Source organism: Seriola aureovittata, chromosome 6, assembly GCF_021018895.1.
Source record: "Seriola aureovittata isolate HTS-2021-v1 ecotype China chromosome 6, ASM2101889v1, whole genome shotgun sequence".
NCBI classification, from domain to species: Eukaryota; Metazoa; Chordata; class Actinopteri; order Carangiformes; family Carangidae; genus Seriola; species Seriola aureovittata.
In genome coordinates this window covers 10,896,869-10,922,966 of record NC_079369.1, presented here as the reverse complement: position 1 = coordinate 10,922,966, position 26,098 = coordinate 10,896,869, and the positions used below count along the sequence as shown (strand labels likewise).

Below are 26,098 nucleotides of genomic sequence, written 5' to 3'. Positions count from 1 at the left end.
ACATTTCCTTTGGAGTGGAATAGTTTTCTTACAGATTGTCATTTTATGCCCAGTACTACAAAGCATGTATACTTCATATTGCTGCCAAAATTTTTCAGAGTATAACTGCTTTTCCTACCTTTCAATGAGCTGCTGGTTTGCCTTGGTACTACATTCAATGGGAATGAATTTAGACTCTGGAGCAACTCAATTCTCAAAAAAAAAAGGTATTACTTTAAAGATGGGTCACATTAAGTTAACTCCAAATAGCATTTGTCAGGTTTTTGTAAGAGATCTGGCTCTAATTTGTAAAAGAGTTTTCAAAGCAAGATGAAATGACCAACAGAGCTCCATACAAGCAGGATCATTTTTGTGCAAATTACAGGTGTATTATACAAAAATGTATATTCAGCCATCTTCAGCATCATGGCAAAATATGTAAAACTGCATCAACAACTACACCTTTAGCCCTGAAGACACTGAAATCATGTCCTTGGTGTTATTTCTAGGAATTGGGGGGATATCGTGACATAAAGAGAAGTTTATTTATACAATTATACACATATTACATGTGTTTGTTTTTAAAACCTTATTCTGATAACATTTTAATGCTAAATATCTTACAACGTGATTGAAATGAATTTCATACCTGGTAGCACAGAGAAGACTTGTCACATTGTCATTTGGTACATTGTTATTGTAATGATATATTATAAAGATATTGATTAAAGTGACTTTTTATACTCAATAAATAAATAAAATACAATTTGGTAGGCGGCCAGTCCAAAGTTTGGGTGTAGTTACCAATTTGTCTAAAATCCTTGCTCAGACCAAATAAGGATATGACTGTAACCTGACCTGTAACAGTCTGCAACTGTGCTTTAGTTAGACCTTTTTACAGAGCCGCATGTAGTTTTGTCTAAAGGTTCTCACAATCATTTATACAGAGCTGACCGTATTCTTTTACAGCCATAAACTGTGAAAAGGGGCTCGTATTAGTGGGATTACTTTAATGTCTTTATGGGACCTGGTTTCTGTGAGATAAGAGGAGGCTGGGGTGAAGTTATGGCTGCCAGTGCGCTCCTCCTCTGACTGTGAGGCTGTGCGGTGACCTGTCCACAGGAGGCGCTAGCAGCTCAGACATCAGCCGGATGATGAGGTAGATATGCGGTGTGTAGATCTGCGCGGCACCGCGGCGCTCACCGCTCATCTACCCGCCGTGTTTCTGTGTGGGGCGTTCAGCTAAGCAGCGTCGTGCCTACCTACCAGCTCCAGGAATGGACTGACTTTCTGGCTTCACCAACACTAACAACCTCACTCTGTTTCTCCAGGACTGCACTGTTCAAGGGATAAACGTTCAGAGTCTGGGAAAATTTCAATTTGAAGTTGTTTTTTTTCTACCGTATGGGCGACAACACAGATTATTTGCTGCCACTGGGATTCAGTTGAGACGAACCCGCAGACATTTTGTTATTTCTGAGAATTAGACTGTTTTTTTTCATCTTACTTTCTCATCAGTACAGTCGCAGCTGGCTGAGGAGCGCAAACTGAAAGCTTTGAAGGGCCAGCAGAAGACGAAGGAAGAAACCATTACCATCCGCCAGCTAGCTTCATCCTAAACACCGCTGTGTTCATAACGTTATTAATTTACCCGCGTTTAGCTCGCATCGCTGCCGCTGGTGCGTTGAGGCGGAAAGCTCGCAAAAGCGATGAATCATTTTGACGGACAGCTTTTGAAGAATTAGCTAGCTTAGCCAGTGAGGAACCAGCACTGATTGTGGTTTCCTGATCACAGTCACTGTAAATACGGGGTCGGGACAGGCACCGCCGAATGGTCTTGCATCACCCAGACAAGACACCGACTCTTCTACCTCGCTAACGGCGGCAAAGTGCATCACTTATATACAGCTTAAATTTTTTTTAGGGGGGGGTCGCTAGCTACCGTTAGCTACTCACCCTGCTAACGCTGGACAGCTCCTGTTTAAGGCTGGGCTAGCTTTGGACAAAGGACCAACGCAAGGAAAAAATATAAACACGGGGTACACTGTTAATCGTGTTTGGGAAGGAGAGCAACAAACAAGGAACTGACATGATGTTTCCACAATCAAGACACTCAGTAAGTGGCTTTTAATGTGACATTTACTATGAAATAGGTGCTTTCTCCAGCTGGTTTATCAAATGAGGTTATTTAAGCAGGGAAATTACGCATGCAACTTGTATTTTGACAGCATGTTGAAATTCAGACAGAGCCATCATGAAATGTTGGGGGTTTTTGGACAGAAGTAGCTGACGTTGGTTTATAAACGCAGTGTTTAGTTCTGGTAAGTTCTGCAGTAGTGTCTGTAGTGATCATGACATAGAGAGAAAGCATTTTTGTTTTGGCTTGACACTGTCCCAACTTTTCCCAGATGATGCCATTGAAATCATCCTCCAAATCAAACAGCTCTAATGAATACTGTCCTATCTCACAACCAACTGATTTTTACACGCCTGTGTCAGTTTAGTTTCAGTTTGCCGCATTCTCCAAAATGCCAAAGCCAGATATGTATTAGCTGTAGTCCTGCTTATAACATTTCTCATAAAGGGAAACAAAATTGAAGTGGTGTTGTTACGTCATCACGTGAAGCACTCAAAATACACTGTACAGTATTCTGTGCAGGTGGGTGTCTTTATGACTGGAAAAGGCACACATCTCTGTTCCCCTAAATCTCAAGTTTCCATGGTAACAGAAACTCAGTTCAGGGCATGCATTCATCACTGATGAGGGCTCACAGCCCATTGGTCATACATTTATGTTTAGTGACTGGCAGCCAAGGACTCAAATTAAATTGTTTACATTTTTTGCTTGTACCCAGGCTTAAAATGACAAATGAAGTCGACTCCATCATGCACGGTCCCATAAGAAACTGAAATGTGGTGACCTTCTTGTATTTAAACCTGCTAGTTTTGGTTGACATTTCACTTTTCTCCTGCAAAGGCAAATATAACAAAGAGGTATTTGTGTAAGTGTGGCGTAGGTAAACACAACAGCAAGAAAGCTGTTATGTTGCCAGGGACTGTGCCCTCGTTTTTTCCCTGGCAACGTCTTGTCGCCACCACTAGTTCTTTTACTGCTGAAAGGGGAAGAGTTGTTTGCTGAAGCTAGAACCTGAATGTCTTTTGTGACATGAATGGTTTGCCCTTTGGCAGTCAGTCTGTGTGGCAGCCTGATTGTGCTGCGCTGTGGTGCTGCTGCTGATGTGAGCCAGCTGATGTGTGGGAGCAGGATGTGAGGATTTGGAAACCTCTGGTCACAGCCTGGCTTGTCAAAAGAGTAAAATCCTGGCTTAGCGGTGCATCCCACAAGTTTAACTCAAGTGTTTTGAAACTGGTTATCTAAAAGGATGTGTTTATTTGGACAACTCCAACTGCAAATCCAAAAGCCCACTACAGCTTTGGTTTCGTTCTCCTAATGACTGTCCTCGATCAAATATCTGTTATTAAATAAAATCTTATGGTGAAGACCCATTGAATGCAGTGCAATGCCAAGATGGCACTTATTCATTATTCTATGGGATGTGAATTTTTTCCCTCAGAAAGCACTGTGGAATAACAGTCAATGCGAGACTATTGTAATGCAAAATATAAAGGAGGGGTTGAAAATTGAAAAAAATTCAATTGCCGTGGTGGAAAAGGAAGTTTAGTCTTTACCAGTGTGGTTAAATGTATGTTGAGGAGAAAATCATTATTGTAGTTTGTCTGATCCTTCTCTTCTATGTCCTTTGCTTTCAAATTTGAGATACAAACAAAAAGCGCTGGTTGGCATGTCTCATAAATAATTAGTAGAATCATAGGTTTCCTATTAACTAATGAACAAGCTACTCGCTAGTCTGCAAATACATAGTTACAGCTTTCAGTGAAAAGAGATGAAGACGAAGCTCCATGATTTTCTGGCCAGTGAGTCTCCACCATGTAGCCTTTTAAAGAGGAAATATTTATTTAGCTCATATAGTGTAGCTGCAATTTTTTAAGTATCCTAAATTTAAGTCACAGACTGTTGTCCAGTTTTAGGTTCAAAGTACATTTTTAATTGTGCTCATGCAACGCTTACAATATATGGTAAGGGACAGGATGCCACTGATGAGGAAGCACTGCTTCCACGCTAGCCATCCTCTCCTCTGGGTGAAGTGGTGAAGCAGTCACCTCCTGATGGGGTGAGAACTCAGTCCCCTTTTCCAAGGTGAGAGCAGCTGGGTCACTCCACTCCTGTCCACCTGCCTGCCTGGTTGATAGGAGGTTATTTTTCTAATCCAATTGAGTGCCCTTATGCTGCTTGATTGAAGTATTAAGTCACAACACACATGATTTAAAACGGGGTGGGAATTTAGCATATCTCATCACCAGTGCTGCAGCTGGTTCAGTCACAACCCCCCACAATTACACCTGTGTCCCCACCCTTTTCCATAGCTTTTTACATAAATATACTATACATACACACACGTCTTCCCTCTTCAAATCCTGCTTCATCTCAGCTGCTGCTGCTGCTGCTGCTGCTGCTGCTGCTGCTGCTGTCACAGGGTCCCGAGGATGGGGAGAATGTGTGACACCCATATAGATATGAGTGTCAAAGATAAGGAGCTGGAGGATGAGAGAGTAGCAGCACTGCCTCATAATGACAGATGATGGATCTCTCAAACTGGCTCAGTCACCACTGAATCTGCTTTCGTTTTATTTTCCTTTGTTCACGCTGTAGTAACATTAGCGTTAGACTTCCAGACTGGCATATAAAATGAACAAATGTGTTGCTTTTCCATCATGGATATTAGGGCTGGCCCCTACCAAAGACTTTCCTAGTCAACTAATTTTCATTATTTAAAGCCATTAGTCAACTAGTTGTGATATTAATTTAATTATTAAAATAAATAATTTTGGACATCATCAGAAAATGGTTTTAGTTCCAGGGCTGAGGAAGAATGTAAGTAACATTGTTACTACTGTGCTACATCACAGGGAAATACAAAACCGTCATAATGAGCCTTTAAAATTAAATTTTTATAAACACAGACACAAAGCAAGTTGTCTGATCACAACACTGACAAAAGCAATAATGATTCTGAATGTGACAGAACAATCAGCAAGGAAACTGAATGATAGGTGAATGTTTACCTGGAGAATTTGCATGTCATCATACATGTAACAGCGGGGCCCAGCTGTCTAAGTGATGTCTGTCCGTGACTGACTGAGTGACGGACTTTTGCCACTTCCTCAACTAACATTTGGTCGACTATCGGGGGGGCAGCCCTAAGAAATATGAACAATCCTCTCTCATCATGATGCATCTAATTTACAGCAGCAGAGGACTTTCAGTGGAAGCTGTATTGGTGGTGGTGGCAATGTGTGGCCACAATGGATCAAAATGCTGTTAAAGTGTTTCCTGTGTGAATCATGAAATCTTGCCTTTACTGGGACACTACATGTAAAGTGGACGTGAAAGGGCCTAATACAGGATGATCAGCTTTTAGCTGTTTCGTATTCAGACACAAGAGAAAGATATTCTATCTAACAATGGGCCAGTTCATTGTTCTCCCATTTGGATGATTTTTGCTGTCTTTCTGGAGATGCAAGGTATAAACTATCAACTATTCTTGAGTTTAACATTTTGTTTTGGTTATAAAGGTGCATATTGTGTGTTCAAAAGTCATAGTCATGCCTAGTGTAAGTGCTTACTTTTTTATAGATTTACTGGGATTTATTTTCCATATTGTTATTATATCTGTAAAACAAAGATGACAAGGAATGATTTTTTTATTTCAGAAAGTTGTCTGCATTAGATACAAAGAAGACCCAGGTTTCACAGGGATTCATGAGTCTTTTTTCTGTGGGCACATATTAATCCACCGTCGCAGGTTATGGGCACAGTTCATTGGTTTAAGAGGAAAAAGCCTCATTTGATAGTGGCACAGTGCCTGACCCAGTTGATAGCATTTGCCATATTGTTTGGGTGTTGATTAATCCTAATGCAGCTTCAACAAAGCTGACTGTGGCGTGAAAGTGGAGCAACAGAAAGGCCTGGTGCCAAAGCCAGAGTGTAGCACAAGTAATATGGAGCCAAAATCTCTCAAGTCCCCTGAGCCCATGCTCGACTGTAGAGATGGCCACAGGTTGTACACACACACACACACACACACACACACACACACACACACACACACACACACACACACACACACAGACACACTCCCTCCTCCTCCTGCTTGTCTCTCTTTATCATGCGTTTCCTCCCAGATCTGATGTAGTGGTGGGAGGGTCAGGGGCAGAGGGTGCACAGGCATTATTAAGCCCACTTGAATTAACAGAACAGCCCCCAGCCTTTCCTCTAAAGCCTCCAGCTGGGGGGAGCTTAATCCCCATGGTCCCCTGTCTCGCCCATTAAACAAACTCCCCCCCACCCCTACTCCGTGGCTCTGCTGCAAACACACACACACACACACACACACACACACACACACACACACACACACACACACACACACACACACACACACACACACACACACACACACACACACACCCACACTCACACGCGTGAGCAACAAGCCTAGCTGTGTGTGTTTGTTGGTGGGGGGCACTGGACATTAGCGCATGCACACGCACAGACACAGAAGAAAGCATGAGTGTGGCACACAACTCACAAACATACACCTTGGCTCTCCTCTGTGCTGGTAATTATTGCTCTAGTACATGCATAGAAAGAAAAGAATTTTTCCCTTTCACCCATACGTGAACAACAAAGACACACACACACACACACACACACACACACACACACACACATTCTTACCAGCCTCAAGGGTCTTATCTGCTTTTTGTATCTGGGGAACAAATTGAATGTGGGGCTTGACACACGCAGGCCAGCAGATGTCTGGGTCGTTAAGGTTAGGCCAGCTGATTAGCATGACAAACAGCCCCCCCCCCCCCTTCTCTCTCCAAAACACTCCCACCCTGCAGGAGGCCCTGCTTTTGAGTAGTGGAGTTGAGGCCATGGGTCACAGGTGATGTTGATTTTTGTGGAGGGCCACAGTGGATGACTGTCAAAATGCTTTGGGGTTGGTTGAAAAGGAGGGGTGTAGACTGGTGCAACCCTTCTCTTGTTGAACACATACACTGACTTGGAGTCGAGAAGATACATATGAATACACATTCAAATACTCTGACTTATACTTCCTTTATAACAGAGCTCCGTACAGCCCAGTATATGAACTTTGTCTTATAATTTATGTGGGGTCATTTTATGCCTTTATTAGATAGTGCCAGTAGAGAGATAACAGGAAACGGGGGAGAGAGAAGTGCAACAAAGGTCCCCAGCCAAACTGGGATATCGCTGCTCATCGTCAGCATCTTAACCCCTAAGCCACAGGGTGTCCCAAGTATATGCACTTTCAACCTGTGTTTGGCTTATTACACGAGAATGTAGTTACAGGTCATCCAACATGTGGTGCAAACTTAAACCAAATTTTAAAAAAAATCAGCAAAAGAAAATGTGAATTAATGCATCTTTCCATGCATTACTGTTTGGATATTTGATGTTGGTTCATTAACAGTTAGTGGCACTAAATCTCCAGTCAGGTGCCATTAAACCATTAACGAAGAAGATTGTACAACGAGATAAGTGAACACTGTTCTTCATTGATTGTCTGCATACTGTCTTCACTTGGGGACGGCCCATACAGTCGACACGGCCATAAATTTGGGGCTGTATGCCCCCTGTGGACACTTGAGGTTGCAACTGTCATTTTGTATACTGTAAATCACTGCCAAATAAGTGAAAGACATAATCGGCAATATGGATAATCCAATATCAGTATATATTGTATTATGGTATGTTATCTGAAAAATCAATTGAGAAACAGTTTATAAGTGAAAAAAACAGATAGAAATGTCTCTTTCTTGGCAGGTCCAGGTACTTCCAAATAAAAAAATAAATTAAAAAAAAAAGTTTTTTGATATTATCTCACAGCATTTATTGATATATCACCAAACTTAGAACTGAATAACAGTCAGTTTCAGTTCCATTTCCTTCTTGATGCCCATGTATCTCTCTTTTGCCCTCTGTCTCTCTCTTTTGCTCACGTCTTTAGATTAGTCAGGCCAGTTATGTAGACTAAATGAACTACAATAAATAAACTTAACAATATTAAGAGAAATCCCAATCCCCAAGCTTTGACCCTGGATGGGAGGAAAACAGTGTTACTTTGGTCTGTGGTATCAGTAGATTCAATTGGTCATGCATAGATGAGGTGAGCCAGCAGTTTTACGGGCATTGCTGCCAAATGGTTTTCTGTTTAGTTGTTTATATGCCTAACATGATGAGCGTAATTTTCAGCATGTCAAGATTTCTGATTTGGATCATATTAACTCTGAGATGCATTATATGACAGCCATATGTCAGCAATGTATTCTCTTTAGAGCATTTTCAAAAAGCACCTCATTATACAGGTTTAGGTGTGTTAGCGAATATAGCTAAAGCAAGACGGACACATATGCAGACATACGCACTTTCTGGACCTTCCCTTTGGAGTTCACAGCGTACACCAGAGCAGCCTCTGGCTTGATGGAAATACTGAATCAAGGCGACAGAAAATATGTCACTGCTCTATGAATGATGCAGTCCCCTGCTGGGCCAATCAGTTAGAGAACTTTCCCCTTGTGGTTATTGATTGTGTTGAAAAGAAATAACCGGAGAGAAACCAACATGAATTGTTCAGAAATGTACAAATTAAATGTGATTAACAGATTATAGGAAAACATAAACACGGAGTAGCAAAAGCATACGCTACACGCGAGGGGATACAGGACAGCTTATTGTGTGGTTTATCGCTGTCGTCAGATAAAACATACTATGAAAGGTTTTCACAAAAATTTAAATGATCCTAAAAATATTTAATTTTCATGTAATTATATCATTGTAAGTAGGTCCCTATAAAGGTAGATGAGAATAAGATTTACAAGCTGAATTATTTGTGCACTTCTTTGTTGTCTTGGGCCACTTTGCCTTACATAAAGTATCGCAGGAAATTCACCAGAAAGAACGTGAATATAAATAAAAACAGATGTCAGCTGAGCTGTACCAGGTTTTTGGCTTTGCTTGAGTCTGCAGGAGCTACAGATGTGAATATGTGTATGTGTGTGTCTCTGCAGCATTTATGTACAAGGCGTGCGTATCGATGTGGGGGTGGCATGTAGTATAGGCTGTCATTTTATAAATTCATAAGCAATTGACAGCTTTGTTTGTGTGGGACGGCCTTTTGTTGTCTGTATACATTATTCTTTCAGCGTATGTGCACATTTGCGTGTGTGTATGACTGAAGGATGTGCTTGAAGAGAAAAAAAGTAGAATAGTAATGAGTTTGTGCTTGTGTGTGTGTTTACATGCACGTTAACACGAGCAGACGACAGCTCATCAGGTGGTGTGTGTGTGTATGTTTTTGTGTGGGAGTAAACGTAGGGGGTGTGGGGAGTGGAGTGGCTGCATCAGTATTCAGCAGTGTGTGGGAGGTAGGAAGGAGGGAGGGAGGGTGGTGGTGGTTTGGGGGGGGGGGGTGTCAGCCCTTCCCCAGAGCAGAACAGTGCGATGGGCTGGAACAAAGCAGCTCGGCGGGGGCCTGCTTGATTGGCCCGGCCCGGTCAGGGCCCTTAGACCTGCCAAAACGCAAGGCACTGCACCAGTCCAGGGAAGAGAATTAGCTGCTCTGTTTGTGTGCCTAAGAGCAGTAAGGCCTAGACTGGAACAATATGTCACCTCATCCCCACCAAGATCCCATTCAGACACTGTGAGGATTCACAGCAAGGCCATGAAAACCTCCCTCGCTCAGCCTGTTTGTCCAGGAGGGGGGAGTTCATCCACTGAGAGACGGGCCTGCTTTCTATCGTGTTGTATTCAGAATACATGTTGGCAGGTATTGTCATCACCCTGCTGTGGGGTTGGCGCGCTGCTTGTCCTGACTACCACCAATCCCATCTGTATTAAAAGTGCTTGATATTTGAACGGTTGTCACTTAGGCTAATGAATTTTCTTCAACCTTCGTGGATGTGCAGACCAAAAATAGAAAAAATTTGAATTATCAATTAAAAAATGCTTGTGACTGCATTGATGTGGGCGTGTTACGATAACACAGAGAAGATCTGGAAGGAATTTGCAGAATTACACTGTTGGTGTCACAAGTTATTCTGCCAGGAATCTGTATATGTTTTTGGCCAATACAGTGTGTTGCTAGATGACGTAGCATTTCATTGTTTGTCAGATGACCCTGTGTTTTTCAGGCTGGAGTCCTCAGTATTGCTGTAATGGGTATGCTCGAAACAAATTAGTTTGTACGATGTGTTGTGCCTGCTGTCAAAGAGAGGAGCGAGAAACAATACTAATACTACTAGATATCAGGATAACAGCACGCATCTTTTCTTGAAGACATTTATAGCGTTGCACTTGTTTGTACATACAAATAAAGACCAAAGTAGTTGTGTGTTGTATGCAAGAGAGACATTCAAATTCTGTTTACTTTCTGCTGATGGCGCTCCTGGCCATTCGCTGTGTGAAGTGGACATCCTTGTTTTAGAAAGTTTAAAAAAAGATGGGCATTCACAGCTATAGGTGTGGGGGGAGGGGGCATCAGACCTATTGATGTCTGAATGGGGTCTAAAACATGCTGAAATCTCATCATACTGTAGCATAATATAAAGATTACATTGGGACTCATTAGCAGATAATCAAAATTAAATGACTTGGATTGGAATCAAGGGAAAAAATTGCACTAACTTTTAAAACTTTTAATATGCACACACACAAGAACTTTAGTGCCGTCACCTCGGTTGAACAAATTAAACAGAAGTTCCCTGGTGTCAGCCGCATGCTGGTACTCCAGCTCTCTGCTTCCATTGTCCGCTTATTTGTTGCGAACTTGGGGACCAATCTTCCTCTCCTCCCTCCCTGTCTTGCCTTCTTTGCCAGGTGTTGTAAGTAATAACCTTGGTTTTTACAAGCAGGCATCAATCATCTGCACCACCGTACTGGGTGTAATCTTAAAGCCCCCCCCCTTCTGCGAGGATGGCTTTAATCTCAGCCATGGTCTCCAAACCCACAGCCATGTCGGCCTCACCACTTTCCCCACTCTTGACAAATTGCCCATTTCCCTTGGCTTTGCAATCTCTGCACTCTTGTGTTTGTGTGTGTTGTGTGTGTGTGTTGTGTTAGGGGATGTCTGCCCCCACCTTGTGTCTGCTGCCTGTGTGTGTGTGTGTGTGTGTGTGTGTGTGTGTGTGTGTGTGTGTGTGTGTGTGTGTGTGTGTGTGTGTGTGTGTGTGTGTGTGTGTGTGTGTGTGCGCGTTTGTAGGTAGAGTATACTATATTTTCATGCATCTGTGTTTGCAGGGCAGTGTGCCTTAAGTGTCATGTTTGTGTGTGTTTGGACTGTGCGCTTGGCTGGCCTTGCACAGGGGGTCAAGATAGTTCTGCAGAGTGGGGAGGGAGGGCGAGCCATGCCAAGCCTATGTTTGCAAGGGCACTTCACTCGACGTGATAAAAGTAGAATAATCCCCTTTAAAGCGTCTTAACGAGGTCAAATCTGTTGGGCTGCAAGGGGGAGGTGTGATGAGTGTGTGTGTGTGTGTGTGTTTGTGTGTGTGTTGTGGGGATAACACTGCAGAAATGGGGGTAAGCCTTGGCTTGGTTCGTGAGAGATAATAATCAAAATCAAATTCCTGGCCCAAACAGGATTAGGCTCTCCCCATGCTCTAAAGCCCCTGTCCAGAGCGGCTGAAGACACAATCCTATTCCTCAGCCTCTCGTCTCTCTCTCTCTCTCACACACACACACACACACACACACACACACAGACATATACATACACTAAACACACACACGCTGAGCAACTTACATAGCAAGGCTCGCTTGGCCCAGACAGAGTTGGCCAGGGTGAGCTTGGATGCAGGCCAGTTAGCCCTGTCCCTCTCTCAGATCACTGGGCACATACGCTTTAGTCCAAACACTAATCCGGGATATTTAGATGGAATTGTTTTGTTGGAGCTATTCTTAGATGGAGGATGTGATCTTGTTTGGTGCTGGTGTATTAGCAAAAGGCTTAAACCCTCAACGTCTGGCTCGGTGAATCATGTCATGATGGGTTTTTTTCTAAGAGGTTTGCCTACATGTTAAACACATACTCCATCTTTTCACCAACAGATATAATTGTCCCCTTCAACAGTGTGAATTCTGCATGTAGAAACTTAGATTTTAAAAAGGCTGAAAAAAACATCTGGAGAGTTGATACGAAGCTTTAATGCAGTAAGGCTTCATATCTGAACACCACTTTCTGTACCTGCTCGCAACACTTTTCACAAAGGCATTTATCCAAACCACAAACATACTGCATTCACACCTAGCATAAATTTACCGCTACGATTTCTAATCTTGTCACCAAACTGAAACTGAAAACCACAGCTGAAAAAGGCTAACGATTATTTTGCTTTTAGCAGAAGTACTTTACCCATCTTTTCAGTGATTTAGAAAATGTGTTATCCTTGAATAATAATGTTTCTGCATCTGTCCTCCGCACTCAAATTGGGCATTGGGAGTGTGTGATGGACAGAGGAGGCGGATGGCTCAAATGGCATCTTTAGGACTGTTGCTATGGAGCAAAAAGACAGGCTGGCATTGAAAAATAGGCCAACTGTTAGTCAGTGTAGATCTTGTACATTCATTTAAAAGTGGGAGTGAGATAAGATCCAGTCATTAGTGAGTGATTACAATGCCAAGGCTCCATCCCTACCCCCAACACACACACACACACACACACACACGCACACACACGCGCATACCACACGCAAACACACGCCGACTGAGATGTAAACAGTCAGGCAGTGCTCCAGGAAATACAATCCCCACACTGCCACTGCCCTCAGGCAGGATTTATACTGAGGAGGATGTTTTCCAATGTATCCTGCTGTTATTGTGTGTGTGTGTGTGTGTGTGTGTGTGTGTGTGTGTGTGTGTGTGTGTGTGTGTGTGTGTGTGTGTGTGTGTGTGTGTGTGTGTGTGTGTGTGTGTGTGTGTGTGTGTGCGCGTGCGCGTGCGCGCGCGCGTTTGTGTGTGTGTATGTGTATTGTATTTCTGTGTCTTAATACTCCACTGGATCTAAGTACTGTATTCATGTGTTGTTGGTGTGTCTAATCACTGTAGTGTGATCTGTGTGTGTGTGTGTGTGTGTGTGTGTGTGTGTGTTTGTGTGTCTGTGTGTGAAGCCGAGCCCCCCCTTGTAATCTCCATACCTTCCCATCGCCTTTGTCGGCTGATCTATGGAGCAGAAACAGCCTTAGCCTGATTCTTATTTAAAATAGACATTATGGTTCACAGTAGATTTCACATGGATTGGACCAGATGATGAGGCCAGGAAGGGGAAGGCTGTGTGTGTGTGTGTGTGTGTGTGTGTGTGTGGGGGGGTGACGATGAGTGGGCTTTTGGTTGGTGGGTGGGGGATGGGGGTGGGGCAGCAATTTCCTGAAACGATGAATCCCATTTATTCGCCGAAGACTGTCTCAATTGCCTCACCAGCGCACAAAGCTTTTTAATGCTTTAATTACGTCTCAAAGGAGCAGGGCAGAATCAAATTAGAGATTGTCCTACATTTAGGTGCGGTGCGTGTGTGCGTGCACATCCATGTATATATATGTGTGAGTGTACTATGCAAATTTAGCATGTGAGGAAGAGTGTGTGTGTGTGGGCCGTTGTATCCTTGTCTATGATTCATGGCAGTGAATATTTGTTCCTCTGGCAGCCAAGCATCATAGCTTATCACACCCTACACACGGATACACACACACCTATTCACTGTCTCTCTTTTGCTCTAACACACACACAAAGACACACACACGCACACACACGCACACAAATATCTTTTTCCGTCACATTCACACTGTCTAGGCTATTCCTCTGTAACACAAACAAAAGCGCGTGCGCGCACACACACACACACACACACACACACACACATTAGCCAAGCCTCTCTCTTGCACAAACACATTTCCACTCACACAGCATGTAGGCACCTTTTTTTGTCACAGCAGATGGCATGTGTCACAATATTACGGCAGTATTTCATTAACATTATGGGCATCCATCTGTTGTGGGCTCTCAGGCCCCCGTAGAGCACCTTGTTTTGGTCACTGACAGAGAGAGAGATAATAAACATTGTTAGCTGTGTATATTGCATGGAGCTGGGAGAGGCCTACATAGTCTGGGTGTGTAGTGGTAAAAGTATCAGGGCAGCACTGTGAGAATTGCCCTTCGAACTGCTGCACTTTGCTTGATATTGCATCCAGGACTCAGGCTAATTTGTGGTGACCTTGATGGAGAACTGCTGGTAGACCATAATACTCTAACATTTTCTTTACATCATTCACAGAGCAAAATAATGAATATGACTGATCTAAGATTGCCACAGTGGACTTAGATTATGTCCTTTCAACTGGGTGTAGGAGTTGTGTAGTTGATGTGTTTTTTGTTCAAAACTATGGCTTAAATTATACCTGTTCCTTTCCTATCCTCTTAGCAAGTTTTTATGCTAGTGTTTACCATAACATCACAATACAATACACCAATTTCATTGTCAAGTTCTGGTCTATGTTAGAAATCTATTTGCTTGGTGAAACTCTTCAAGCAGCCGTTATTCCCATGTTTAAAAACATGGTATCTTTTGCCTTTTGTGTAGAATCTTCCGCCTGAATGAGAGTGTTGCTGTCATAATGATTCAGCCCATCAGAATTACTAAACTGAAAGTGTAGAGGACAAAATAAACTGTAGAGTATAACAAAAGCTTAAATGACAGCTAATGAACATTATTAATCCACGAAACTGAATTATACTAGAAAAGCTCAACCACAGCAAATGACATTTAGAAATACCATCAAAAGTTTTGTAGAAAGGCTGATAGGCAGTAGGTACACAATAGACAACATGTTTCTGAAAATAAATAAACCTTGAGAAAACACAGTGTAATGTCAATTTTCATTTTTTCACTGCTTATCCAGATCAAAAATATTAACACAGCTTTGATTTGACCCAACTTACAAACTACAGATAAGGTTACACTCAAAGAAGTTAACTATTCAACCAAATGTAATTTAAACTACAAATACATTACCATGCATATACAGAATATAAATTTAGTATGCCTGTATTTGTCAATCACAGTAAACTTTTTTGCCTTACTAGTTAAACTGAGCCATTTGCTTTTATGTTTAGGTGTGGTCTGTTCGTGTTTGTGTGACTAACAAAGTCAGAGACCAAAAAAGTATCTTTACAACAGTAACATATTGTGGCCTATATACACAGGGCTATCATCACTCCAGTTATACATAGTTAAAATACTGTAACCATTCAGTGACCCTAGGCAACAAAAGAAAATGATGACTGGTTTCAGCCTTTTAGCCATCTGTAAAACTTGCTGTCAGGCCCTGCTTAATGTTATGGTTTCTACAACTTCTCAACAGCATGTAAAGGCATGTTATGAAGTATAGTGATGACTATAAAGATCACAATAAAGCATAACTTAATAAGAATGATTGAAATTCGGGAGTTGAGACTCAGAAATCTATCACTTTGTTTATAAATGCTTCTGACACTATGTTTTGTCAAATTTTAATTTGATGAGTTGGAAATATTTTAACTTTTTGCTGTCACTTCCAGAATTGCGAGCAGATTGAACTAGACTCATACAGTGTTGAGGAGGTTACACAGAAAGGGTATTGTACTGAGTAATAAAAATCCCAATATGCCCCTCCTGGTCTTTGTTGGATTTTATGATGTCCTGCCTTTAAAATGCTCTCCTGTTCTTGCCCTCCTTCCCCTTGTCTTTGCCTTCCTCTGTCCGCTTCTCTGCCTCCTTCTGTATTCCCTGTGGAACAGGATGCCCGACCTGCGGCTGTTGACTAAGAGAAACTTTGGTATTTTAAACGTTTGCATACTGCGCTACACAGAGAGGAAATGGGATCTAGGGCAACAACTCTGCCCTCCGGCACAAGGGGCAACCTGTATGCAGACACACACAAATACACACAAAACCACACACACACACACACACACACAGTATTCAGAAACCATGCCAGTACAGGGAGCAGTTACTGCAGTGTGGCTGCCTGTAGCTAAGTGCCTTGTGTTGACACAGGCTCTGTGTGGCACAGACCCATATAGCCGACCTGTTGTTTGCTGAGTTTGGTCCATGCCATACTGGCTGGAGAGATAATGGAAAAGGTTATTTTGCTTTACAGTCGCAGCCTCTGTCTCCGAGCAGCAGCTAGGTTTGGGTGGATTGGGGGTTCATGTGTGTGGCAGCAGGATGATAATGTCAGCACTTCTCATGACATTTGAAAGTGTAATGGCTGAGGTCACTGTGCTCGTCACTGTTTTGCAGGGCTCTGTTTTGTTTTGTTTTGTTTTTTGAATGACCTCCTAACTGTCAGTATGTCTCTTCCAACGTTAATGTTTCTGAGTTTCCCAAATGTGGGTGTTTTTGTACATTATCTATAATACTTAATTTAATATCCAAACTGATATTTAACACCTTCAGTATATGTCTATACCCTGGGAAGCTACAGCAGGAATTCATCCCCAACCCCTAAGCATGTCAGAGTCGAGCACTGCCTACTGAACCACAAAGCAAAAAATAATTCAGCCTTTGAAGCAAGAGGTCTATTCCTACAACCTGAAGCAATCCTGTTGCTTAGCATATTCTCTGGCCATGGTTCTGTGAATGTGAAGCAGCCTATTTGTAGTTAAAAATGAAGCTGAGCGACATGCCGTGGGGAGCAGGGTACAAAGCGACAGGTCATTCCTAACAGCAGCGGGCTAGCTTCCCGTAAGTGCTGCAATCAGATTTCTGATGGTTTTTTTATGCCTGCTCAATCGTAGTGGGAAAATGTCGATTTTTTTTTTTCCCCCCACCTGACCCATTATGCAGCCTGCTGAGAAATAATGAGATTTTGTCCCTATTTGGGTTTGATGCTTGCTGTGCTCTAACACACAACCAGGCCATCCACCGCTGCCTGGGGAATGTAGTGTGGACAGAATTACAATAAGGGCTAATAGCAACATTCAGGCTAGGTGAAAGAACGATGATGTAGCTGTCTGTAAAAGGCCCAGAGGAAGTCTTCTGACATGACATGGGTGGCATTTGGTGCAGAGTTTTATCCAGCGTGCCTTTCAGTTAACATTTAGAGTATGGCAGGGTCCACTATAAAACCACTAACCCCGACTAGGCCAGTACTAGGCTACATAGGACCACATTGGACATTATGGAAATGTTGTGAGCTAAGACCTTACTGTTCGTTGTCAGTGCAGAGAGCAGGTAGCATTGAAGACCTTTTCCATTACAGGAAATTGACAACATGTGATATACCATAAGAACCTCTGTAGTCTGTAATCTCTGTACTCTGTAGTTGTTCGGTAAGGAGTGTTGCAGATATTGTTGATTTTCTGTCACATTTAAGCTGAATCAAGGGCACAGCTGGGGAAGGCACAAGCTGGTGGTGCCTCAAAACAATGTCTAGCATGTTAAACCACTTTATAGCTTTCTGGTTTGCTCCACTGCACACGTTGTGATCCTCTATTATGTTGCTTTTTCATCTTTTTATTTTATTTTCGTACACTTTTTGGCTGTGTTGTAGCCCACACATGTGCCAGACACCATACAAGTGGTGTATAAGTATAAGTGTTTGTGGTCGTCATTCTTGCTGTGATGTGACAAAACATCTGCTTGACCAGTCACATTCAGCAGCACTGCAGGCAGCTGCTCAAAGTATCTGGAACTTGCATTTAGTATTACCTCCTGAGCAGAGCTGAAATTTTGTTCCAGAAACTCGTTCCCAAAAAACTTGTGGAGAACAACTGAGGAAAAGTAGAATCTGTAACAAAGAGCTATATGTTACATTTTATTAAGTAACATGTTTTGCTTATGGGATGTGGGCCAACGCACCAACTCTCAGTTTCTGGGGCTACATGTGTAATGTTATTTGGTGATTGTATTGTGGGGCTGTCCATTGATTTGTCAGGTATTTTTTACGTCACTGGATTAGCCACATTCTGATTTGGTTGTTTCTTCTAAAAACGTTTTTATATCACACAATCTCACAATATGTATCTCCATTTAGATATACTCTATAGTTTGCTTATACTGTGGTAGATGATCTTACAGTATCACCTAGTCTTGCTTCACACACACTTTACTACAAGCATACAGGCACAGCTTGTGTGATGTCGCAATGTGGCAAGGAGAAGGATGACGTCAAACAGAGAATTTAACAGACATTTTATTTGGAGCTAAATCTTTTAACACATCAAAGGGCTCAACACAGTCTCAACCGAGTTCCCAATAAAAATATTTATAATCTGCGTTACCCTCCTTATTTATACAAGCATGATTTATTCTAGCTTGAGTAAGCAGGTTTACATATTGTCACCCAAACTGAATGTTGGAATAACAATAAGGAATGTTGAAGCACTAACACATATTGGATTAGAAGTTTGACTCACGCGTGTGTCATCAATCAATCGCCTGCTATTGCTCACAACATACGCTATTGTTCATAATGGCCGAGGGTAATAACTTTTAAGGTTTCTTCGGCTTCGTAAAGACGCTGCCAATGCCAGAGCAAGGACAGACACAGTCTGGGTTATATCTATTGAAGATTAAATATGGGAGTGTCAATATCCATTCATGGCTAATTGTGGCTGTGTGTGGTTTAGGTCTGTGTGCAGGCACATAATTTCACAGTGATTGAGATATATAACAGAGCAGTGTATATTTGGGGGTTTAGAAATCTGGCAGAAACAATGGGCACGCATGTTTATGCTTTGTGCATGCATGGTTTTAGTCTTGAATATTCACAGGGTTTTATGTGTTTGGCCCCTTGTGTGTGGAAACATACTTGGCAGCCGATTTCTTAGTAATGCCATTACTCATTGGACTGCATCAAATTGAAAACTGCTTGATTTTTATGTTCATGTTTTTGATTATTTCTCTGACTCAGCTCCCTTTCTCTGTTGTTCACCCCTCCTCCTCTGTCTTACTCTTTCTCTTTCCACTCGGTCCTTATTTTTTCTTCTCTTGTGTTTTTCTCTTTGGCAGGCTTCATCGCAGCAGCTGAAATTCACAACCTCTGACTCCTGTGACAGGATCAAGGATGAGTTCCAGTTCCTCCAAGCACAATACCACAGGTGCAAACAGAAACACTTTTATGCACAGACACATTAACACAGGCAAACACCAAGTAGAAACAGTTATATATGGCGGCCTGATAAGCATAGTTCTTTGTAATAAGAAGTATATCTCCAGGCTATACACGCGTCACTTACTGTTTTTCTTTATTGAACACCTATTTGTAACAGTAGCTACAATGTTGAATTGAACCACAGTATGGCTGCAAGAACCTGCCATATCTTACCCACAAATGAGTTTTGATGTGGATTTATGGCCTTTTTTTTCTCCTTTTTCTCATCATGTGTCACTCACAGTTACACTTTAAAACGACTTTTTAGTTATCTTTAAATTAACTAGTAATTTGCAACTTCCACTTTATTAATTTCTATCAAATACTAAGCTGTTTGGTCAGTGTGCTGCTGCTCAGATTAACATGCAGATATGTATCTCTACAGACAAGCACACAATTATACATGTATGAAGAATAATGTTTTATAATGAAAATTAATAATGACTAAACATTTACTTTGGTTTAAATGGGGTTTAAGTTATTCCAAGGAATTTCCTCTGGAAATCAAGTTGCTTTTTAGATCAAAACAACTATATAACTAAAATAACAGTCTCAGAACTGAGTCCCTTTTCCCCTGTTCTTGTACCAAATTGCATTAGTTCTTCATAAAAAACATTAAAGAATGATTTGTAAATTATTAGGAATAATGGACTTGTAAAATAAAGCTATGCCAAAAAATGTAGCTTGAACTTGAGCGACATCTCAGCAGTCTATTGTGATGAAATAAATATGTCAGCCTTTGTTCCTCTATTCCTGAACTCTACCATCACGCTGCACACTGAAACATCCTTTATTGACTCATACCTAAATCAATCTCGTTGACCCTCGGCTATCGATCTTGCTTTACTGCTTAAATGCCGCTACAGTGCCAGAAGTCTGAGGCACTTCCAAAGTGCCTGGTCCAACCTTAACTGATCCGTTTGATAGCAGTTATAAAGAGGGGGGACGCCACGGGGTCTGCATCTCAGTGAGAGATCCTCTCTTTGTGAGAGTGGAGTCTTTGAAGCTCGCCTTCCTTCCTGAGGAGGTTGGTTTGTTCCTCTGTACCTGTTCTCCGAGAACCTTCCAGAGGCTTGCCTCTGCCGAGACAAGCGAAGGCAGATGAAAGCCTGGCATATTGCGTGCAAAATCCCGGCTCTGGTCTGATCGCTCTTGTTTGTGGAGGATTCTGAAGCTGCAATAACACTGTGTGTGTCTTTTTCCTTGCCTTTGGTTTTTGTAATTCCCACAACGGTGAGCAGCACCGTTTAACCCTCTTCAGAGAGACAGGGCGCAGTTGAAAGAATACCTTTTTTGTCTGAGCATACAGAACATGCATACAGTGCCTACTTACTCAGGAGGGGGAATGGGATGGGATGGGGGGGGCTTGGGAACCACAGACGGGGCTTTGTAGCACTCTGCTGCTGCGCTGTGCTTGTCTGGTGCTGAAGCCTTTAAAAGGCAAATGTACCGCAGGCGTTCCCTCGGGTATAGTAGCAAGCATTGTAGCTGTCGCTGTCTTCCTCCTCCCACACCCCCTCCTCTTCCCCCACCTCCTCTCCCCTCCCCTCGTTCACATGCATAAATAGATCAGGGAATACATAAATCAAAATAAAGATGACAGCAGGAGCGATTTAGAGACGGAAGAATCGGCAATAAAACTCCATCAAAGTGTCGTTTGAGAGTAGCGGTACAGGCCCAGGGGCTGCTGAGCACCAATCAGAGGAGGCACACAGCCAATCCCAGGTAGGCTGGCAGCAGGGAGGCCTGTCGTCATGACAACCCACCACATAGCCTACGCATGAACACAAGGATAGCAGGATGGGTTTTATGTAGGAGGTTAGGGGAGTGTTTTGGATAAGTGGAGGCTGCTCGTTCACACACAGGAAGAAGGCGGTACAATAAATTCACCCCTCACCACCAACAAAAAAAAAAGCATTCCCCATCCCCTGGACAGCTGATCAGGTTTGGTATCTGTTGCATGTCGTGGTGTGAGCTACCATGATCATCTAACCTGTAAACCAGACCGACCATGTTTACAATAGAAGACATGTCCTCACCTTGGACATCTGTTCTCCATTCCTTCCTTGGATTATTGAAAGCTGATCCATTTCTAGATCGGACAAATGTCTAATGAAAAAGGCGCTAACCTTTAGATGCTAGCCTTCTAGTAGATGCTAATCAAATATCAGTTATGCTTCTTTAGAGTGAAATCCTTTAGATAGAAATCAGCACATTGGAAGGTGCACTGCAGAGACATCACAGTAATAACATCTTAAAAACAACAATAACACAGCTGTTTAAGTATCTTGTGTTTTACTGCTCAACTGAATAATTACAGCATTATTTGAGATTGTTAAAAACCTTTTTTACTTTAATGTACCACAATTAAAGATAATTTCAACAAAGGATAATTGCACACAGGGCCATCATTTGGCTTCATTCAGTTTCAACTCGTGGGACTTTTATGAAGGCAACTGATCACTAATAGCTGACAGACTCATTTAACAAAATTGAAAACACATCAGGATGCTGATATTAGATTATTAACTTTTACATTTAGAAAGGGGCTCTGTGTAATGAGTGTAGCGAGTGTTGGGAGCATCATGAGCGCTGAGATAAGACGGGAGGGGACGTTTCTGCCTATAAACAAACACACAGATTCTGGGTCATTACATGACGGATTTCTGTGTGCTCCAAAATAAATATTTCAACCATCAGTTTCTAAACTGGGGGGCGGGGTGGCAATCTTGCCATGCAGCAACTAGGTCCTAAGTTTGATCCTCACTCTTGTCTTCTTTTTATGCAAGTTATATATTCTTCTAATGTTCATAAGGGATTCCTTCAGGTCCACTTGTAAGTTAATTTGTTGTGTTGTGTTTGCCCTATGATGAACTGGCAACCTCAAGGGTGCTTCTCTGCCGTTTTCCCCAATGCATGCTGTATTAGCTTCCAGGCCAGAAAATAGATGGATTAATTTTTTCAGTGCGTGCAAGAGAAGTATTAACATAAAGTAAAAAACACAAATATACTGTATCATCGAAACACCAAAATGATCCACTGATATGTAAAACATAAACGCAAGCATGAACTCGTGCTGGAATTGTCTTTTAGATATCAAATAAGAAGCATAATTATATATTTCAGTGTCATAATATTCATCATTAACAAAACTGTAGCTCAGACAGGGATGAACACTGAACCAAAGCTGAAGTTAACTCCAGCCAACACTGCAGCTGCTGTGATAATTATAGAAGAAGCAAAATACTGTTTGTAAGAATAAGCTCACGTTATTGGCTGCTTGTAACACTGTTTTCAGTCTGCCAGTTAAGACTAACAGTGATGAAGATTCAGCCGGCACTGGCTGTAATCGGGCTGTCATTCCTGCAGACAGCTGAGAAGAACATCCCAGCATAAACATACACACAACATCAAACAGGTTTCAGACTTCCCCTAAATCTGAACCTATCCATCGTGTGCCTGCGCATATCTTTATTTGATCTGAGTCTTATCCAGTCCTCACATCAGATGATGCCTTCTGAGACCGACATCAGGCTGACTTGTTGACGCGTCATCCTTTGTCCTGTCGCCTCGCATAACATCAGCTCTGACATGATTACAGCTAATGGCTGTCGCAGGGACTGGGTCACAGGAAACGCTCCAACACTATATTTAGACTTTTTACTTCACTGCCTCTTCTCTGATTCAGTAAGCAGACATTTTGACTAGACACATCTCTGGAGTTCAGAATGAGTTTGACCTCCTCCTGTCAATTGACACTTTGCCAAGCTCGGTGAAAACGGTGCTGCTGACTAGTAAAGGTGAGGATGATGACGGTAGTAATGATGATGACGGAGGGGGCTGGGGGGGTGGTGGTGGTGGTGGTGATGATAAAGATGGTAATGGTGGCTGAGATGATGACAACAGAAGTGGTGCTGATGATGATGAATGTGGAGGCAGTGATGAGGGTTGAAGTGATGATGAAAGTGATGACACTGCTGTTGGTGAAAGTGGAGGTAATGATGATGAAGAGCAGGGAGAAGTCACCTGGTGTCAGCACTTTAGGAGGAGGACTGTCAAGCTGACTAACAAGGTCTGACTCTGTGCTCCTCTCTTCTCCCTCGCTCCCCAGTTTGAAGCTTGAGTGTGACAAGTTGGCCAGTGAGAAGTCAGAGATGCAGCGCCATTATATCATGGTGAGTGACGCTGTGTGCATGTGTGATTCTTAAGTGTTATTTTGTCACCATATGTTCTGCCAAAGTAATATTTGATTATTGTGTAAATTCCTTTTTCTGTTGTTCCTATGTTTTCACCCTCTCTGTTAGTTAATTCTCTTTCTTTGCCCCCCTCCCCCCCCTTCCCTTTGCAATGCAATAATTTAATAGGTCATTCCAGTTAATTACAACTCAGATCTTATTTTCATAAGTTTGGCCATCTGTTCTATGTATTCACAAAACCTGTACTCACCAAGATAGTTGCTGAAATCTGTAGTCAGACTTAGGTTACGTCCACACTACTCATCCAGACGACAGCTTTAGCTGCGTATCAGAAATTATCGCCGTCCATTCTATCACTCCTGAAAACGCATACGTTCAAGAGCAATAACGTACACTGGGCATACGTGAGCCGGTGTAAATGGGAAGTAGTTGATGCAGACTCTGTTTTCGGTACATGAAAACTCCTCTGAGTAGTAAAAGACATGCATTTTTTAATGAAAACCCAGAAGAGAGAAGATTTTGGGGTTGTTAATTGATTCAGAACAGTTGAAGATGAGAATCAGAGTTCTTATCCGAATCCCCCCCCCCCCCCCCAAGTAAAATTAGAACACGCACAATTTGTTATAATCATCCATCACAGTTCCCGGTTCAGGTATCTCCTATTGTACTCGCCATGCTTGTACACACACACACACGCACACACACAATTCTCTGCACTGAGGGATTATTGCTGATTTTGGACGTGCTGACATTTGGTTTTATCTGAAATTAAAAATATAGAATGTGGCTACACTGTTGGCTTGTTTACCCCCAGTCTGACAGTTTGACGGTGTTCTGAGATCTCAACAGTTAATTTGGTTAGAACAGTGGTACTATTATTATAATATCATAACATACCCACTACAAAAAATAGACCATAATTGAAATAAATTGGAATTGTCCTTTGATTATTCGCTCCCTTTTTGTTTCTGGAGTTACTGTATGTGTGAATCTTCTCTCCCCAACCCCCGTCATTTCCTCTCTTTCCCCTGTCTCTCTCCACACATACACATTCACACACAAACACGCACACACAGATGTGCTCGCCCGCTCTCTGCTCCACCTCGGGGCTAATCTCATTGTTGCTGGCCGTGGCTGTGTAGCCGTCTGATGTTTTGCCTCTAATTGATCCTCTGACTGGCTTTAATCTCATCTAATCTGTGCCGCCGCACTGCTCTCTCCACCATCAGCCAGCCAGCAGGCACACACATATGCACACACACTCGCACACTCACTCAGGCATTGTCAGCCTGATAGCAGCCGTTCACACACATAAATACACACGTATTGACACAGGGGCACGATCGTGTAAAAAGGCGGAATGAAGAAATGATGGCTCAAATTTTTCAAATGTAAAAATGTTTAAGATGTGTTGTAATATCTCAGCTATGACAGTCACATATACATTTTCTTTTGTGTTTAGTGTATTTCATTGCTGTGATTTATCTAGATTATGGTAAAAGTTGAAATCAGCGTTTACATGGTGTACAGAAACAACGCTTCCTCAATTAGCCAAAATTACATGATTTCTGTGATGGTTGGGTAAATGTCCAGCAGGATGTCATCAACCTGCTCTTACCTGAAGGCAAACATTACTGACTCAGGAAACATGCAAGAGAAAATACAAAGCACTTCAAGCAGACCAATCACATGTTCACATAACCTACCGAGTAGTTGTGATTACATTTTTGAGTAGAGCAGACTTGGAAGTTACAGGCTTACATCAAACATACCTACACAGATTGGAGCTGCAACAATTTGTCGATTTATCATTTAGTCGATTGACGGAAAAGTAATTGGCAACCATTTTAGTAATTGATTCATTGTTACAGACAACATACAGCTGCTGGTTAAAGCTAAGAAATAGGAGAGGAGTGCTATTTCTCTTCATCATATCTAATAGTAAACTGAATATCCTTAGGCTTTGGGATGTTTGTCAAGTAAAACATACAATTTGAATACATCACCTCAGGCTGTGGAAAATTATAGCCAACAGTTTTCACTGGCATTTTAAATGAGTTGGCAGATTAACTGATGATACAAATAATCGTTTGTTGCACCCCTACCATAGATACAAAAAAAAAATTGTGGGTAAAGGTGAGTCTGTTTGCCGTTGCAGCATGGTTACCACGACAACAAATATGAAGTCACCTATTAGGTTGTTAGTCAGTGAAGCAGTGGGGGCTCCACAGATGAATGGAACAAAGTAATTTCTACAATGTATTCTATGATTAGACTAAGTGCGCGTCTTTTGAATTCATTAGAACAAATTACATGTTTGTTCATATTTTTTTTTTCTTTTTTGTAAGTGACAGCTCTAATTGGGACTCTGATACTTTGACGCAGCTATATTAGCCATACCGTGGTTGTAATCAAATTGTGCAAGGATGTTTGCATTAGCTCGGGTCATCAAATATTTGACTTGCAAATATTTTCCTCAAAAGTAAAAAAGGATTTTCTTCAGTTGAAACCTGCTTCAGATTTGGCTCAGAATGTTCCTATAAAATTGAAGTATGAATGCAATATTGCTCCCCCTCCGCTCACACATGCACAAACACACACAGATGCACCATGCACGTCCACACACACAC

At 42.1% G+C, this 26,098-nt stretch overlaps 1 protein-coding gene across 2 annotated transcripts in view; it reads left to right on the top strand.

Annotated features, from left to right (window-relative positions):
• Nucleotides 1–1,207: 1,207 nt before the first annotated feature.
• tle5 (TLE family member 5, transcriptional modulator) overlaps nt 1,208–26,098 on the top strand; it is a 41,157-nt gene continuing 16,266 nt past the window's right edge. Inside the window, exons 1-3 of one of the 2 annotated variants that reach the window (XM_056378361.1) lie at nt 1,208–2,095; nt 19,131–19,219; nt 23,384–23,447. In XM_056378361.1, coding sequence (XP_056234336.1) covers nt 2,069–2,095; nt 19,131–19,219; nt 23,384–23,447 — 180 coding nt within the window. In that variant the 5' untranslated portion in view covers nt 1,208–2,068. The remainder of the gene's footprint in view (nt 2,096–19,130; nt 19,220–23,383; nt 23,448–26,098) is intronic. The other variant, XM_056378360.1, reaches the window with a different exon arrangement.